Source organism: Lampris incognitus, chromosome 7, assembly GCF_029633865.1.
Source record: "Lampris incognitus isolate fLamInc1 chromosome 7, fLamInc1.hap2, whole genome shotgun sequence".
NCBI classification, from domain to species: Eukaryota; Metazoa; Chordata; class Actinopteri; order Lampriformes; family Lampridae; genus Lampris; species Lampris incognitus.
Window position 1 is genome coordinate 59,723,928 of NC_079217.1, and position 16,400 is coordinate 59,740,327.

Consider the following 16,400-nt stretch of genomic DNA (forward strand, 5'->3'; position numbering starts at 1 on the left):
GTTTCCACAGGCCAGCCCGCCCCATGGTGCCCACCAGCTGGCGGCTCCATGTTTTGGATGTTATCCATGGCCTTTCCCACCTGGGTGTGAAGGCGTCCACTAAGCTGGTGGGGACGAAGTTCATCTGGCCCGGCCTCAGGAAGGACATCAAGACCTGGGCTGACTCCTGCGTGGCGTACCAGTGTTCCAAGGTACACCGTCATACCAAAGCCCCCTTGGCCCCATTTCTGGTGCCCGAGAGGCGTTTCGACCATGTGAATGTGGACCCGGTCCCCCTCCCACCGGTTCATTCACCTTCTCACCATGGTGGACAGGACCACCAGGTGGCCTGAAGCTGTTCCCCTGCCATCGACCACGTCTATTGAGGTGGCCCGAGCGTTCATCGGGTCCTGGGTGGCCCGTTTTGGCACTCCGGCTGACCTCACCTCCAACAGGGGCCCGCATTTCACATCCGAGCTCTGAACTGCAGTCGCGGAGGGGCTGGGGGTGAAGCTCCACCACACCACGGCGTACAACCCGTAGGGCAACAGACTTTGTGAGCAGTTTCATTGGTCTATGAAGGCCGCTCTTCATGCCAGCCTCACAGACAGCAACTGGGCTGACCGCCTCCCGTGGGTCATGCTCGGCCTTCGCTCCACCCCCAAGGAAGACTTACAGTCCTCGTCTGCTGAGCTGGTTTACGGCCAGCCGCTGCGTGTCCCGGGGGAGTTTCTCCAGGACGCCGTGGCCTCCTGGTCTGCAACTTCTCATCAGGCTGTGGCTCAGGATGGTGCCAACGCTTTCACTCCAATCCCTAAATCTCACCACTGCCTCACTCAGTCCTATGTCCCCAAGAATCTGCTGTCGGCCAGGTACATCTTCATCCACCACGACAGCCATGTACCCCCCTGCAGCCCCCCTACGACAGGCCCTTCCGCATCCTGGAAGGGGGGCCTAAGAACTTTGTGGTGGACATGGGGGCAAGCTGAAGCGGGTCTCGGGGACTATCTCAGGCCTGTCCATTTGGACTTGGGTGGGCCGGTCGAACTGGCCCTGCCCCCACAGGGTGGACGCCCCCCCCTTTTCGGGCCCTCGGCCCAGCCTCGGCCCCTGCCCCCGCCCCCATACCCTTTCAGCGCAGCTGTTTTGGCCGCCTGGTCCGCCCCCGAGATGTTGACTGTTTCACTGGGGACTGTTCGCCTGTTGGCTGTTTGTGTTTCATTAAGAACTGTTGTGTTACATTACTGTTTTGCATTTTTTTGTGATGGTGAATCCTGGCGGGGCCTGTGTGGTGATACACAATGGAGGATAGATTGACCAGGGGCTGCTGCTCCTTTAAGGAAAACGTTCAGAGTTATGACGTAGGCACGGTTTAGCGTTTCCCAGGAGGTGGAACCATGTTTTCGAGAGCCTAGCCATTAGCTTGTTGCCACAAAAGACTGTGCTGTATCTGTGTTGTTTTGTGTGGCGAGTAAACGGAATTAACTCGACTCAATCTCTCCGTCTCCTCATTCCTGCACTCCCACAATATATATATACATAAGTGTATATATATATATATATATACACAATATTTTATCATATTATAATCTAGTTTCTTCAAGTGCAATCCCTTTGGGATGTAGGAATGTATTAAGAGAGACACAAACACACACACACAAAGCTATAAGTCCAATTTCCTCCCCTTGATTGGGAAGTTCGTCTTACAACACACACACACACACACACACACACACATACACACACGCTTTCTCTCACAAAATCACTCCCCCACACACACAGACCCTTCCAGCTATTCTGTATCATCTTCCTGAACGAGTCCTGTCTCTTCGAGGACAGTGTTGACCGCAAGGATCAGGCGGTCACTGTAACCAAGCAGTCGGCTATCATACATGAGCTGGTCTGGAGTCAGCTTGGTCTCCATCGGTGTTCTGGAAAGGAGGGAAATAAAGCTTGATTACTGCACTGCGATATGTATGCACTGAGTGTACCAAACATTGGGACCAGTACAGCCGTTTGTACTGTTGTATTTGGAACACTGCCCCCACAGGTAGAACAATGTAAATGCAAGAGAAATTCACTACCTTCAACAGATTGGTAGTTCTAGAAACACAAATCGCAGTCTATTATGATACAAACAACGAGATAACACTTTCATCATTCATAAACTTTACTACCTACTTGATGTGATTGTAGAGTGATCTGAATTAACTTACTTACATATCTACCAAAACCATTACTTGATCATGCAGATTCAGTTTGCTACAGCACCAATCATCTAGTTGTAGAAGTTGGACATCCACTGTATTTCATTTAGTGAGTGCTTTTATTTTTTTGGACCCCCCCCCCTTTTCTCCCCAATTGTACCCGACCAAATTACCCTACACTTCGTAGCCGTCCTGGTCGCTGCTCCACCCCCTATGCCAATCCGGGCAGCCAATGTTTTTTTCCTAGGATGAATCCCGAAACTTCCCGCCCTCAGGCGCTGGGATTGGCCAGATCTACCTGTCAGTCAACTTTCTGGATTCATCCTAGGAAAAAAATATTCGCTTACCGTACACACACACACACACACACACACACACACACACACACACACACACACAGTTAAGTTGGCAGTTAGCTTGGTTGCAAACGTGGCTAATGGCTAATGTAATCGGGTGAAATATGTCCACACTGAAAGCGATAAATATGTTCACACTGAAATCGATTAGTTAGGACTGCATCAGTTTTCAATTGCTCATGTCTGAGGAGATGTAACTAGAGGGCGCGCTGGGGGCTCTCGTCATTAATACAGTTGATGAAGAGCCAGCAGCTGTCCTGTATTCATTTCTACCCCTGTTCCAGGTAAGGAGGAAAACGGTGTGTAGTTGTTAATATGTCGAGGTGTGTTTTGTTGAGCAGTGTTTGGAAGTGTCTATTACTGGCGCCGAGTGCATGACGTGTGCTTGACATGAGCACGTGATCGTGGCATGCTGCTGGTGCAGAATACATGGTGTGTGCATGACGTTGGTGCATGATCGAGGCATACACAGTGTGCGCATCTTCACTCCTGCCGCGTGTGTGCACGCGTGTGAATGTATTCTTGTGTGCACGTCTGAATTTATGTGTTATATTTGCAGGCGCAGTAGCTAAATAGCATTGTTTTAGGTTGGGATTTGTATTTTGGGTCATTAATATGATTAATACAGTTGATGAAGAGCCAGCAGCTGTCCTGTATTCATTTCTTCCCCTGTTTCAGGGGCATTACACTAACAGTTAGCTAGCAAACGTGGCTAGGGTTAGGGTTAGGGTTAGGGTTAGGGTTAGGGTTGTTGCACGTCGCATCGGCCTTGACTGACAGGCAGATCTGACCAATCCTAGCGCCTGAGGGTGGGAACTTTCCGGATTCATCCTAGGCAAAAAAGATTTGCATTCGGGCAGGGCTGCGGGCTACCACATGGCTCCTCCGATACATGTGGAGTCACCAGCCGCTTCTTTTTACCTGACAGTGAGGAGTTTCCCCAGAGGGACGTAGCGTGTGGGAGGATCACGCTATTCCCACCAGTCCGCCCCCCCCCCCGCGAACAGGCGCCCCGACTGACCAGAGGAGGTGCTAGTGCAGCAACCAGAACACAGACCCGCATCCGGCTTCCCACCCGCAGACACAACCATTTGTGTTTGTAGGGACATACGACTAAGCCGGAGGTAACACGGGGATTCGAACCGCCGATCCCCATGTTGGTAGGCAATGGAATAGACTGCTACGCTTCCCGGACGCCTTGGTGAGTGCTTTTATGCAAGACACGTTAGATGCTTAATTATGGTGGGTGGCCCTATCAGAAAGGAAGCCCTAACCCTAGCCATGCGAGTGCCATATATATATGACCAGTTCATCCACGGAAACCTCCTTGATGGGTCATTGTCTAACTTTCCATAAAGTGTTAGTAAGTCGTTGTCGTTCCTGTTGTAAAATTTAGTGTGCAGCATTAAATAGAATGGAAAGTGACTAAATGAACGGATGAAACCTTTATTGCGCTGGAGGGAATTTGTCTTGCGTGCGCACACACACACACACACACACACACACACACACACACACACACACTTCCAATACCTTGTATGGTACATGTGTGCAATGTCGCCGCTAACCCAAACGTGGCCCTTCTGTGAGCTCAGCAGGCCATGGACAGTGGGGCGGAACACAGCTCGGGGGTTGATTATCATCTTAAAGTTGCTGTGAGTCCACTGGTTGACGGGTTCGTGGTGCAGGTGTGCCAGGATGTTCACGCCGGGCACATCCTTCCAGGCGGGGCAGCAGCCATGCGGGAGATTGGGGGACAGCGAGGACGGGGGAGGAGGGAGGCTGGCGGTGACAGGAAAAACGCTGTTCTTGAACAAGTAACCGAAGTCGGAGCCAAGCTTTTGCTCCAGAAGAGGAAGCAGCTCCCCCCAGCTGGAAGAATAAAGATGTCATCCCAATTACCTGAAATACTCATTTAACTCGTGATATACCTGTTGTGTTTGTCTTTCTGACTGTCTCTCGACCCCCCCCCCCCACACACACACAGCCGGCCCAAGACTTTTTGAGGCCCTAAAAAAAATGTAATTTTCAGTCAGATTGAAAATCAGTCAAATGACCCTTTAAATCAAGCTAACAGGGCGTCCGGGTAGCGTAGTGGTCTATTCCGTTGCCTACCTACATGGGGATGTCTGTGAATGTTCTCATACATGGGGATCACCGGTTCGAATCCCCATGTTACCTCTGGCTTGGTCGGGCATCCCTACAGATACAATTGGCCGTGTCTGCGGGTGGGAAGCCGGATGTGGGTATGTGTCCGGCTTCCCACCCGCAGACACGGCCAGTTGTGTCTGTAGGGATGCAAGACCAAGCCAGACGTAACACGGGGATCTCGACAGTTCGAATCCCCGTGTTGGTAGGTAACAGACTAGACCGCCACGCCACCCGGACGCCCCGACATTAATAGATTTTAAGTAAATATTGGCAAAATTGTAAATAGCAAAAATCTAAAGATAAATTGCCTACTCTAGCTTTAAGGGAATGTGTTGAACCAACATCTGACAATCAGTTCAAACAACCCGAGTTACACTCAGGTTGGTGGCCATGGGGCCCGAAGCCGCCACTTCCTTAACTTATGTCTTGATTCGGCCCTGCAAACGCGCGCACACACACACACACAAAACACGCACACGCACACACACGCACACGCACACACATATACAGAAGACTACCTGTCCACCGTTTGTGGCAGTATGAGCTCATCCATATCGTGGAGGGCCAGGTATTTGGAGCGGTACATGTATCTGTAGACGCAGTCAGTCAGGGCAGGGATCTGACCATAGTAGTGCATCTGACCGGGGCTGTACTGAGGCTGCCAACCCCTAGACACATTCATCAGGCTGGACAAGTGCCATGGAATCACCTCCACAAGACCTGGTAGCATGTAACCACACAAAAAAACACAAAAAACAAAACAGAGAAACATCAGCAAAACAAATAGTACTTTTCTTGGAGAGAATGTGTGGAATAACTGAAAGCATTGGAAAGGTGTTTACTACAGACATGTGAAAAGCCAATCCTGAGACCTAACATTACATTTTAATGGCAAAAACTCACAGCGAGAAGATTTTGTGTTGATTTCTATACAGGCCATTCCATATGCAGAAATAACCAAGTAGCATACAAGTAAAACTTACTGGTTAATAGATGAGTAAAATAGGGTCTTTTCTATATCTCTGGTTTGTTTCCTTGTCATTATAATGTGATGTTAAATATAATCCACATCAAACACTGTATGGGATACATACACACGTCACATTGTACCAAACAGTGTTGTGAATCCTTTGTATCACAGGGTAAATAGTAATTATGTGTTAAACTGGAATATAAGGTCAATGTTGGACATCCTGCTGAGTAACATAACCACAGTAAATATAATACTACATCTGTTTAAGTACATAAAACCCTGAACGTTGTTTCACATGTGCATACTTCAACACCGATTAGAAAGACCAGTTAAGACAAAGGAACAGCTGATCACGTGACTATATTCCCACTTCATATTTTTTGTTTGTCAACGGAGTTTCCATGAACCATTTGGTTCAACAACTCAAACGCAAAAACCACCTCAAGTGAGCGTTAAGAATGTTTTGCAATAGGACATCCAGGCAGCGTGGCGGTCTACTCTGTTTGTAGCTAACCCAATTCTAAGTTTAATTCTAAAGAGATTTCCCTGACGAACAACCACTTATTCATATTATTGCAGGTCTAATGTTTTAAATATGTATTACAGTATTTCCTGTTTTGTTTGCTTTGAGTGACTTTTATTCTGAAATTACGAATTGATTCTTAGTATTTCCTATTGCGAACGAAAGAAGGAACATTAACGGTGAAATGAAATCTCATTAAGTCAAATTTTATTGTATTAGCACCCTCCGAAGAGGCACAAGGTTAGTGCTCTTTGTATTGTATTGTTGTGTTTTTGTGCTTTGATGTAATTTTGAAGCCTTAAGGAACTTCATAGCTCCTCTAAGTCGAGTATCTGTTAACAGATGTGAGCTAATGTTAAGCTAGGGTAACGCTTGAAGCTACATGACTAGGTAGTTAATGTATTTCTGTTTGTGCTATATATTTAGCTCTTACGGTGGTTTGGAGTTTTTAAATTAATGAAAAATCATCAGTTGAAGTGTTGGCCATCATGTGGTGGGGCTGCTACAGTAAGAGCTTGACCTGCACCTGCTACATCACGCTGCCTATGTAATACAAGGACCGCACGGCACAGCACACAAAGCGCAGTGGGTTGCAGCACGTTGTGTGATGGTCAAGGGAGACGGTAAGGACAGCATACAGCTACACGCAACTGGATGACAGTACGGAACAGATAAATAAGCTACAAACGGAAATACAAGAAAGTGGAAATTTACTGCACCAAGGGGAATGTGAAGACATGTTTAGACAGGAATTAAAGGAGATAAATGAAAGCAAGGAAAACCGACTGGGTGAGCTTCAGCATGAAATGGATAATGATGACCTAACTTTACCAAGACGTTCAGAACGTCCTCCCAAGCTCACGGAGAAAATGCTAGCTTACCAAAGGGAGGAACTAAGTAAAAAGGAAAAAAGACTGCTTAGCCCGTATGAACAATGGAAAATTCAAATCAGAGCGTCCAAAGAAAATTTAAAGAAAGACATATCAGAACGTGAATTGGCTACCATGGCAGACACCATCGAAAAAGGAATGAATGAAGTCATGAAAATTTATGAGAGCAAGTTACACCAATAAGAGAGCGAGTTACACCAGCCACTGAACTTGGACACAAAATTGATGCATGCGAGGCTGTAAGTAAAGACATTGTGGAAAATAGCCTTGGAACGCCTATTAGCTGGTGAGTTTGATGAAGCATTCGAAAGGCACCGTCTTCGTCAGCTACGAGCCCATGGCTATGCTCACTCCATATATGGTACTGCCTCTAAGTCAGGAGCTAGTCAGCGCTCTGAATCCATGAGCACAGCTGCAAAAAAGGGCTGAGGCAGCTGCAGAGCTTGCTGCAAAAGAAGCACAATACAAAATAATGCAAGAAGAAAGAAAGCAGAAACAAAAAATAAGAATGATGGAAGAACAACATAGAAAGGAGATAGACATACAGCGATCTGAATTACAGCGTCTACAAGCAGAAAAGGACATGGAGGCTGTTCATGCTAGACTGGGGATCTATAACCGAGAAATCAAGCGGCAAAGTGGTAGTCAGCCCATACAACAGAATAACAGACAGCTTACTTTCAATGCACTCATAGACCATCAAAATCCTCGCATTGATAGGCCATCGCCCCCTACTGATGTATCCTACCTGGCCCAAGCAATTCAAGAAAACATGGCCACAAATAGACTCCCAATTCCAACTCCCACAGTGTTTAATGGCGATCCAATTCACTACATCGAATGGAAAGCCTCATTCAAATCTCTTATGACCAAAAGAATATTTCCTTGGCCGATAAGCTCTATTACTTAAAGAAATACATCAGTGGCCCTGCTCATAAATGCCTTGAAGACACTTTTTATAGAGATGATAATGAGGCATACAGAGATGCATGGAATAAGCTCAACCAACGCTATGGTCAGCCTTTTATCATACAATGAGCTTTCAGAGACAAGCTGTCAAAATGGCTGAAAATACAGCCCAAAGATGCAGAAGGCTTACGAACATTTGCTGATTTCCTGAATGCCTGTCTACAAGCCATGCCTCATGTGAAGGGCCTAGAAATATTAAATGACTGTGAAGAAAACCAAAATCGGATGCATAAAGTTCCTGGTTGGGTGGCATCCCGTTCGAATCATAAGGTCACAGTGGCACTTATGGATGGTAAAGAGTTTCCCACCTTCAAAGACTTTGCTAACTTTGTCACCCTCGAAGCAGAGATAGCATGCAACCCAGTTACTTCCCTACATGCTCTTCACTCATCTAATTCATCTTATGACAGAAGAAGCACAAAGGAATCAAACCCAGTGTCTTCAGCATCCAAACTGCTGTAAATGGTGACAAATCAATATCAAGCGATGGAAAATCAAGACTTCCATGAATGTGGTGCAAAAATGTCAAACAACTAACCAACTGCCCAGACTTCACAGAAAAGTCCTTAAATTATCGACGAAAGTATGTGAAAGAAAATAAGCTTTGTTATGGGTGTCTAAAACCAGGTCACAGTGCCAAGGAATGTTGTCACTGCCACACTTGTGATGTATGCAAGGGAAGACACCCCACCTGTCTCCACAATGAGAACTACAGAGGGTGTGAAGGTAGAGAAGGTCCTGTATCCACTGTGAACTCAGCTTCAAGCACTCCAGATTAAATTATGGCACTCAACGTCAACAGAGGGGATCAGTCATGCAGCACTTCTATGATCGTTCCTGTGTGGGTGCATGGACACTGACCCATCAAAAGAACAGCTTGTTTATGCATTATTGGACACTCAAAGTGACAGCGCATTCATCGACAATGAGGTGAGCAATGAATTACAAGCAAATACCCAACCTGTGAAGCTGAAACTTACCACTATGCTTGGAGAGAGCATGATCATGAAGTGTGAAAGGGTATCTGGACTCAGAGTGAGAGGCTACAATTCATGCATCCACATTGAGCTTCCTTCTACATATACAAAAGACTGCATTCCTTGGAACCGTGATCATATACCCACTCATGAAACTGTAAGAAGATGGCCTCATTTAACAGCAATTGCTGATAAAGTGCCACCCCTCCTCACCTGTGATGTTGGACTCTTAATTGGGTTCAACTGTCCCTGAGCATTAACACCCAGACAGGTATTAGCCGGAAAAGACAATGAGCACTATGCCACCCTTACAGATTTAGGATGGAGCATTGTGGGCTGCTCAACACCAAGCTTAGATGGAACAGACACCAGCCTGTGTCACAAAGTCTCAGTAAAGGAACTGCGTCCAGTAACACCAATGGATGTGATCAGCACCCTGGAGTCAGACTTTAAAGACATCAAAGGAGATGACAAAACAGTCTCGCAAGAGGATCTAATTTTCCTGGGCAAACTAAATGATGAGGGACATTATGAGATGCCTTTACTCTTTAAGCAACGGCCACACTTACTTGATAACAGAAAACTAGCTGAAATCAAACTCAGCCATTTACGCCGGAAGTTTTGCAGAGATGAGAAATACAAGAAGGACTACACGACATACATGAAGGAAATCATAGAGAGAGGTGATGTTGAAGAAGTGAAAGAAGATGGAATAACAGCTGAACGATGGTACATCCGTCATCATGGCATGTACCACCCTGAAAAGCCTGACAAGCTGTGTGTTGTATTTGACTGCTCTGCAAAGTGTGGCGGCATTGGCCTCAATGAACATCTTCTTCCAGGACCAGACATGATAAACAACCTCACCGGTGTTCTTCTACAGTTCAGACGGCATCCTATAGCTCTTATGTGTAGCGCTTTCTTGGTATCACCTTACCTGAGATACAGCGCCCTGGGTCCTTTAACATAAACCTTGTCTTGTTTTTATGTAGGTTACCCCTTAAAGGTAAGTAAAGTATTAATTGTCTGCCAACTTAAGATATTATGATGCAAATATATTTTAAACTTTAACCTTATCCCTATAAAATCCTATACTGTTAACTCTTTTAACCCACTCTATTTATTACATATTTATTAACAGGACAATGAGAAAAGTGAAAGGACCTTTCATGAAGATGTATTATTTATTCACAATAGAAAATAATAAATGAAATGAAAATACACCCCTTTTTAGTGTTCTTTTAAGGCACCAAGGAGTTTCACTCAACAACAAAAATATAGGCACTAACCCTTTAAACCTGTATTCACAATTAAGAAACATTAATAATCAATTTGCATGAATTTACATTCACAATGAACACTTGACAGAGACTAACAACAATTAAGTATTCACTGGTGTGGGCCCACTTAATAAAAATAAAAACAAAAGCCGGCAATAAACAAATAAACAACCCCGTTGCAGGCCTGATGGGAGCTGGGTTTGAGCACTGTAACCGTGGGTGACTCACCCCTGATGAAAAGTCAAATGCCTCTGCCCTTTAATGTCCGGTGACGGCCTTCTCACGTCATCTGCTCCGGCGATGACTATGGTGAAGAAAAATCCACCTCGGTCCTAGAGGCAATGAAGCGGGGAAACAGTGGAGCTCCCTCGTTGCCAAAGGTGCAGCCGTGCTTTCCCGGTCACATGGTGCGCTGTCTGGTGACGCTGTGTCCAGCCTCAATGTTCGCGCATGCAGGGTTAGCATACATTAGCAGGGGCGCTAACTAGCCACTAAGTAGCATGTGGCAGTATACACTTGACGAGACTAGCTCCAAAAACTCATGCTACAGGTTAACAAGACTGCAGTGACATGTTAGCTGGCAGCTAAACATAATATCAGCAGTCAAAACTCTAAGCAAAAAACAACTTTAGGGGATAATACACTCAAACCCTCATGGCCGAGTGCCAGCAGGCTTTCGTCTCCCCTCCGCTCTCTCCGCATGGCCCGTTAGCCCCGCCCCCCAACTGTTGTGAGGCAACATACTTAAAGTGACATAGACTTTTGGTGTAGAAATTATGGGATGTCTACTACTATGTACATATTAACTGAAACTTAACTCTGGTGTATTTACACCGGGGTTACATATGTATAATATAGAAAAAATGTTTCATCAGTTCCATGTGCCAGACCAAGATCGCAATTACTTATGTTTCCTGTGGTGGAAAGATGGAGATGCAAGCATACAACCTCAGGATTACCGAATGAAAGTCCATCTTTTCGGTGCAGTGTCATCCCCTGGCTGCGCGAATTATGGGCTGAAGTACCTACAGACTCTCATACCCAGTAGGATCGAAGTTTATGGCAAGAGACTTTTACGTGGATAACAGAGTCACAAGTACGGATACCGTGAAAAAGGCCATTCAGTTGGCACAGGAGGCAAGAGAAATATGTGCCAAGGGTGGTCTCCATCTCCACAAATTTGTCTCAAACAACCATGCTGTCCTAGAGAGTATACCCCCATCAGAGCGGGCGACAGATGCCAAGACAAAGGATTTGACTTTCTCCAACACACTAGTAGAGCGAGCTCTAGGGATTCACTGGAGCATAGACAGGAATACTTTCAGATTCAACAACACTTTGACAAACCAACCAGGGACACGTAGAGGCATATTGGCTACTGTCACAACAATATTTGACCCTCTTGGCTTCCTTGTGCCATATGTCCTTACTGGGAAGAAGATCCTACAAGAAATGTGCCGTCAAGGCGTTGGCTGGGATGAACCCCTACCAGAAATTTTGAGGCCCTGGTGGGAAAGCTGACGACATGACTGCCAACCTAGAGAAGATATATATATAGCTCAATATTACATACCTGTCGATTTTGGAGAAGTCATTGAAACAGAGTTGCACCGCTTTTCTGATGCAAGCACAAGCGGATATGGGCAGTGTTCTTATCTGAGAGTCAAGAACCAGAGAGGGGAGATTCACTATTGTCTGGTGATTGGAAAGGCCCGTGTTTCTCCCACCAAATTAACTACAATACCAAGGCTGGAATTAACCGTAGCAGTGGTTTCAGTTACTGTCAGCAATATGCTCAGAGAGGAGCTTAGTTGTGCGAATGTGAAAGAATACTTCTGGACAGAATCCAAGGTAGTGTTGAGCTATATAAATAACGACTCAAGGTGCTTTCATACTTTTGTCGCCAACAGGGTCCAGAAGATCCGTAATAGCACAAACCCCCAGCAATGGCATTATGTTCCCACGGATAAGAATCCAGCAGACGATGCATCCCGGGGAAGAATGGTGAATGAGCCGCTCAGATCCAACTGGTTCAGAGGTCCCATGTTCCTCTGGGAAAGTGAGATATCTATACAAGAGGATGTGGTACCAGATCTGGCTGTAGGAGATCCAGAGATCAGAAAAGCTCAAGCACTGCAGACAAAGGCATCAGAAACATTCAGCATTGCGGATCATCTGTCCAAGTTCTCATCATGGTTCCGAGCCACCGCAGCTGTGGCCTGCCTTGTGTGATGGGCTAAGAAAATCAAGTCACATGCCCCTACCACAATGAGTGAGCAGAAAAGCGCTGAATGTGTCATAATCAGAGATCTGCAAGGTCAGGCATATGAGAAAGAGATCAAGCAGTTAAAGGAGGGAAGTCAAATAACAAAAAAAACAGCAAACTGTATCCCCTGGATATCTTTGTAGACACAGACGCCATTCAGAAGGTGGGAGGAAAACTCCACCATTCATCTCTCACATACTCACTCAAGCATCCCATTGTCATTCCCAAAGAGCATCATATCATAAAGCTGATAGTAGCGCACAACCATGAAAAGATCAAGCACAGGGCAAGGGCTTTAGTGCAAATGAAGTCAAATCCAATGGCTATTGGATCTCAGGTACAAGCCGAGCAGTTGCTTCATTCATTCGTCAATGTGTGATCTGTCGCAGACTCAGGAGACCTCCAGAGGGCCAAAGAATAAACGACTCACCTGCAGAGCGCGTGGAGCCCTCCCCTCCATTCACTTATTGCGGTATGGATTGCTTTGGTCCCTTTGTCACTACAGAAGGAAGGAAACAGCACAAACGACATGGCCTGCTCCATACCTACTTTTGTTCATGGGCCATCCACCTGGAGATGCTGGAGAACATGTCCACCGACGCCTTCATTAACAGCTTGCGATGCTTCATCACCATCAGAGGTGCTGTCCGTCAAATCCAGTGCAATCAAGGCACTAACTTTGTTGGTGCCAAGAATGAGCTTAAGACAGCCCTACAAGAGAGCTTGACCCTGACAGACTAAGCACATTTCTGTCACACAAGCAGTGTGACTTTGTCATGAACACACCACACTCTAGCCATGCAGGTGGCGTGTGGGAGTGCCAGATCAAGATGATCAGGAGTGTCCTGAACTCTACACTATCACTTTCTCACAACAGGCTCAATGACTCTGCACTACGGACACTGTTCTATGAAGCCATGACTATAGCCAACAGCAGGCCTCTCACGATGGATAACGTGATCAGTCCAGACAGCCTGGAACCCCTCACCCCCAATCACCTCATCCAAATGAAGTCCAGCCTAGCACTGCCTCCACCTGGCACATTCCCCAGAGAAGACTTATACAGAGCAAAGAGATGGCGACGTTTGCAGTATCTGGCAGAACAGTTCTGGAGCCGCTGGAAACAAGAATATCTTCACAACATAATGACAAGACAGAGATGGCACTCGCCGAGGAAAAATCTGCAAGTGGGTGATGTTGTAATGGACATTGATGAACTGTCACCAGAGGTGAGTGGAGACTTGCAAGGGTCATAGAGACTGTCAAGGGTAAGGATGGGCTCATAAGAAGAGCAAAATTCGCAATAGGAGATAAGAGACTGAGAAAGAAGGGTAAGCGTCTGGGTAAGCTTTCGATATTGGAGCGCCCAGTGAAGAAGCTAGTCCTGTTATTAGAGACTTCTTAAGCTCGTGACTTTAATGAAACATTGTCATTCTTTCTGTGAAAATTATTCGTAGTTCATGTTGTTTAATGGAACACTCATAATTTTTGGTGGGAGTGTAGCTAACCCAATTCTAAGTTTAATGTTAAAGAGATTTCCCTGTTGAACAACCACTTGTTCATATTATTGCAGATCTAATGTTTTAAATATGTATTACAGTATTTCCTGTTTCGTTTGCTTTGAGGGACTTTTATCCTGAAATTACGAATTGATTCTTTGTATTTCCTATCGCGAATGAAAGAAGGAACATTAATGGTGAAATTAAATCTCATTAAGTCGAATTTTATTGTATTAACACCCTCCGAAGAGGCACAAGGCTAGTGGTCTTTGTATTGTATTGTTGTGCGTTTTTGTGCTTTGATGTAATTTTGAAGCCTTAAGGAACTTCATAGCTCTTCTAAGTTGAGTATCTGTTAACAGATGTGAGCTAATGTTAAGCTAAGGTAACGCTTGAAGCTACATGACTAAGTAGTTAATGTATTTCTGTTTGTGCTTTATGTCTAGCTCTTACGGTGGTTTGGAGTTTTTAAATAAATGAAAAATCATCAGTTGAAGTGTTGACCATCATTTGGTGGGGATGCTACACCATTGTCTATCAACATGGGGATCGCCAGTTCGAATTAAAGCCGTGTTGCCCCCGGCTTGGTTGGGCGTCCCTACAGACACGAGCAGAAGTGGAAGCTTCGCAGCAAAGGGAAGTCAGACATCGGATGCACTAGACTACATTAGAAGTAAGCAGTTTGTTGTAATTTTTTTCGTTTTTTGCCTTTTTCATCTATTTTTTCTCGTGTGCCACGGTGTACAGAAAAGATAGCCGTGCTGTACTGTATAACATGCTCCGCATGTCTGACTTCCTGTGACGCGTCCATAGCGACAGTGATGCTGTGACATCACTCGGACGCTGCCCCATTGGCCGTGTATGTCAGTGGGAAGCCGGACGTGGATATGTGTCCTGGTCGCAGCACTAGCGCCTCCGCTGGTCGGTCGCGACGCCTGTTCGGGGGGGAGAGGGAACTGGGGGGGGGGGTAAGGTAGCGTGATCCTCTCACATACTACGTCCCCCTGGCGAAACTCCTCACCGTCAGGTGAAAAGAAGCAGCTGGCGACTCCACATGTTCGTCTGCAGCCCTCCCTGGATTGGCAGAGGGGGTAGAGCAGCGACCGGGACAGCTTGAAGATTAGGGTAATTGGCCGGATACAATTGGGGAGAAAACGGGGGGGGGGATTTTTGAAATATTGAGGAAGTTTGATTGAATTTTGCCGGTTCCATCAAGCTTTTCCAATGTGACACTCCACTTCTTTCGTCTTGTTCCCTGTTTCTCAGGGGTCGCCACAGCGGAATTTGTAGTTTCCATCTGTGATGGCAGAGCACCAATGGCGGCCGTTGTTAACCCGGGCCTTGACCAATCCGGTATGCAGCCTCGCTATGGTCTTGTTAATCCGTATACTGATTTGGGAAAATTTTACGTCTGATGTCCTTCCTGACACAACCACTAAGCCTATGGAAGGGGGCACAGGTAAAGCGCTGCATGCCATCTCAGTATTCATGGACTTACGCCACACCTGTCGCTGCTAATGTGACACTCCACAATGCCCATAATGATGTATTGATGGGAAAATGGCTATTAATGTTCAATTACAACTATCTTACTTGTGTCATGTAGTTATTTCTGTGTAATTTAAAGGGTTACTGAAGATTTGACTACAGACGGGGACTAGAGAGAGAGAGAGAGACAGAGAGAGAGAATGTTTTGTGTACAAACAAACCTATGGTGGTGCCAGGCCAACAGCCTCTACCTGAATGTCAATAAGCCCAAGGAGCTTCAGCAGTAAGGAACATTTATTTGTCATTCATTTGATGTTTGCAAGCACATGTGTACTTATGTATATACGTACATATGTGGGCTGGGGAGAAACACAGCAGTGTAACACAAAGACAAAAACACATATCCAAAACCTATAAGAACACATATATCCAAAATACAAAAAACTACAAACAAACAAACAAACAAACAAACAAACAAACAAACAAACAAATATCCAACATATAAAAAACAAAAAATCCACTGTCAAAAAAATTCCACTTTTCCAAGAGAGTGAACGCCAGCCAGGATGACTGTCAGAACTGCCGGTCTGCATGGGCTAGCAGTTAGCTTAGCCTGCCCCACTTCCGTGTCCTGTCAGACCGCCCTTGGTGTTGCCTCTTCGGGGGCAGCAGATGCTGCTCTCCCAGCCAGACACTCCTGACACACCTCCCTGAACGTCACACAATGACACCAAAAACAGTCAACGCCTGGCGAGGCCACTGCCAGACCGCCCTTGGTGTTATCAAGATTAACTTAGCTTGTTGTGGACTTTAGAAAAATGTGGCAAAAGACCTACACCCCT

At 45.8% G+C, this 16,400-nt stretch overlaps 1 protein-coding gene across 1 annotated transcript in view; it reads right to left on the bottom strand.

Moving 5' to 3' along the window:
* Positions 1-1,771: 1,771 nt before the first annotated feature.
* LOC130115295 (uncharacterized) overlaps positions 1,772-16,400 on the bottom strand; it is a 33,974-nt gene continuing 19,345 nt past the window's right edge. The window contains exons 7-9 of the mRNA XM_056282904.1: positions 5,212-5,413; positions 4,076-4,414; positions 1,772-1,910 (exon numbers count right to left, since the gene is read on the bottom strand). Coding sequence (XP_056138879.1) covers positions 1,772-1,910; positions 4,076-4,414; positions 5,212-5,413 — 680 coding nt within the window. The remainder of the gene's footprint in view (positions 1,911-4,075; positions 4,415-5,211; positions 5,414-16,400) is intronic.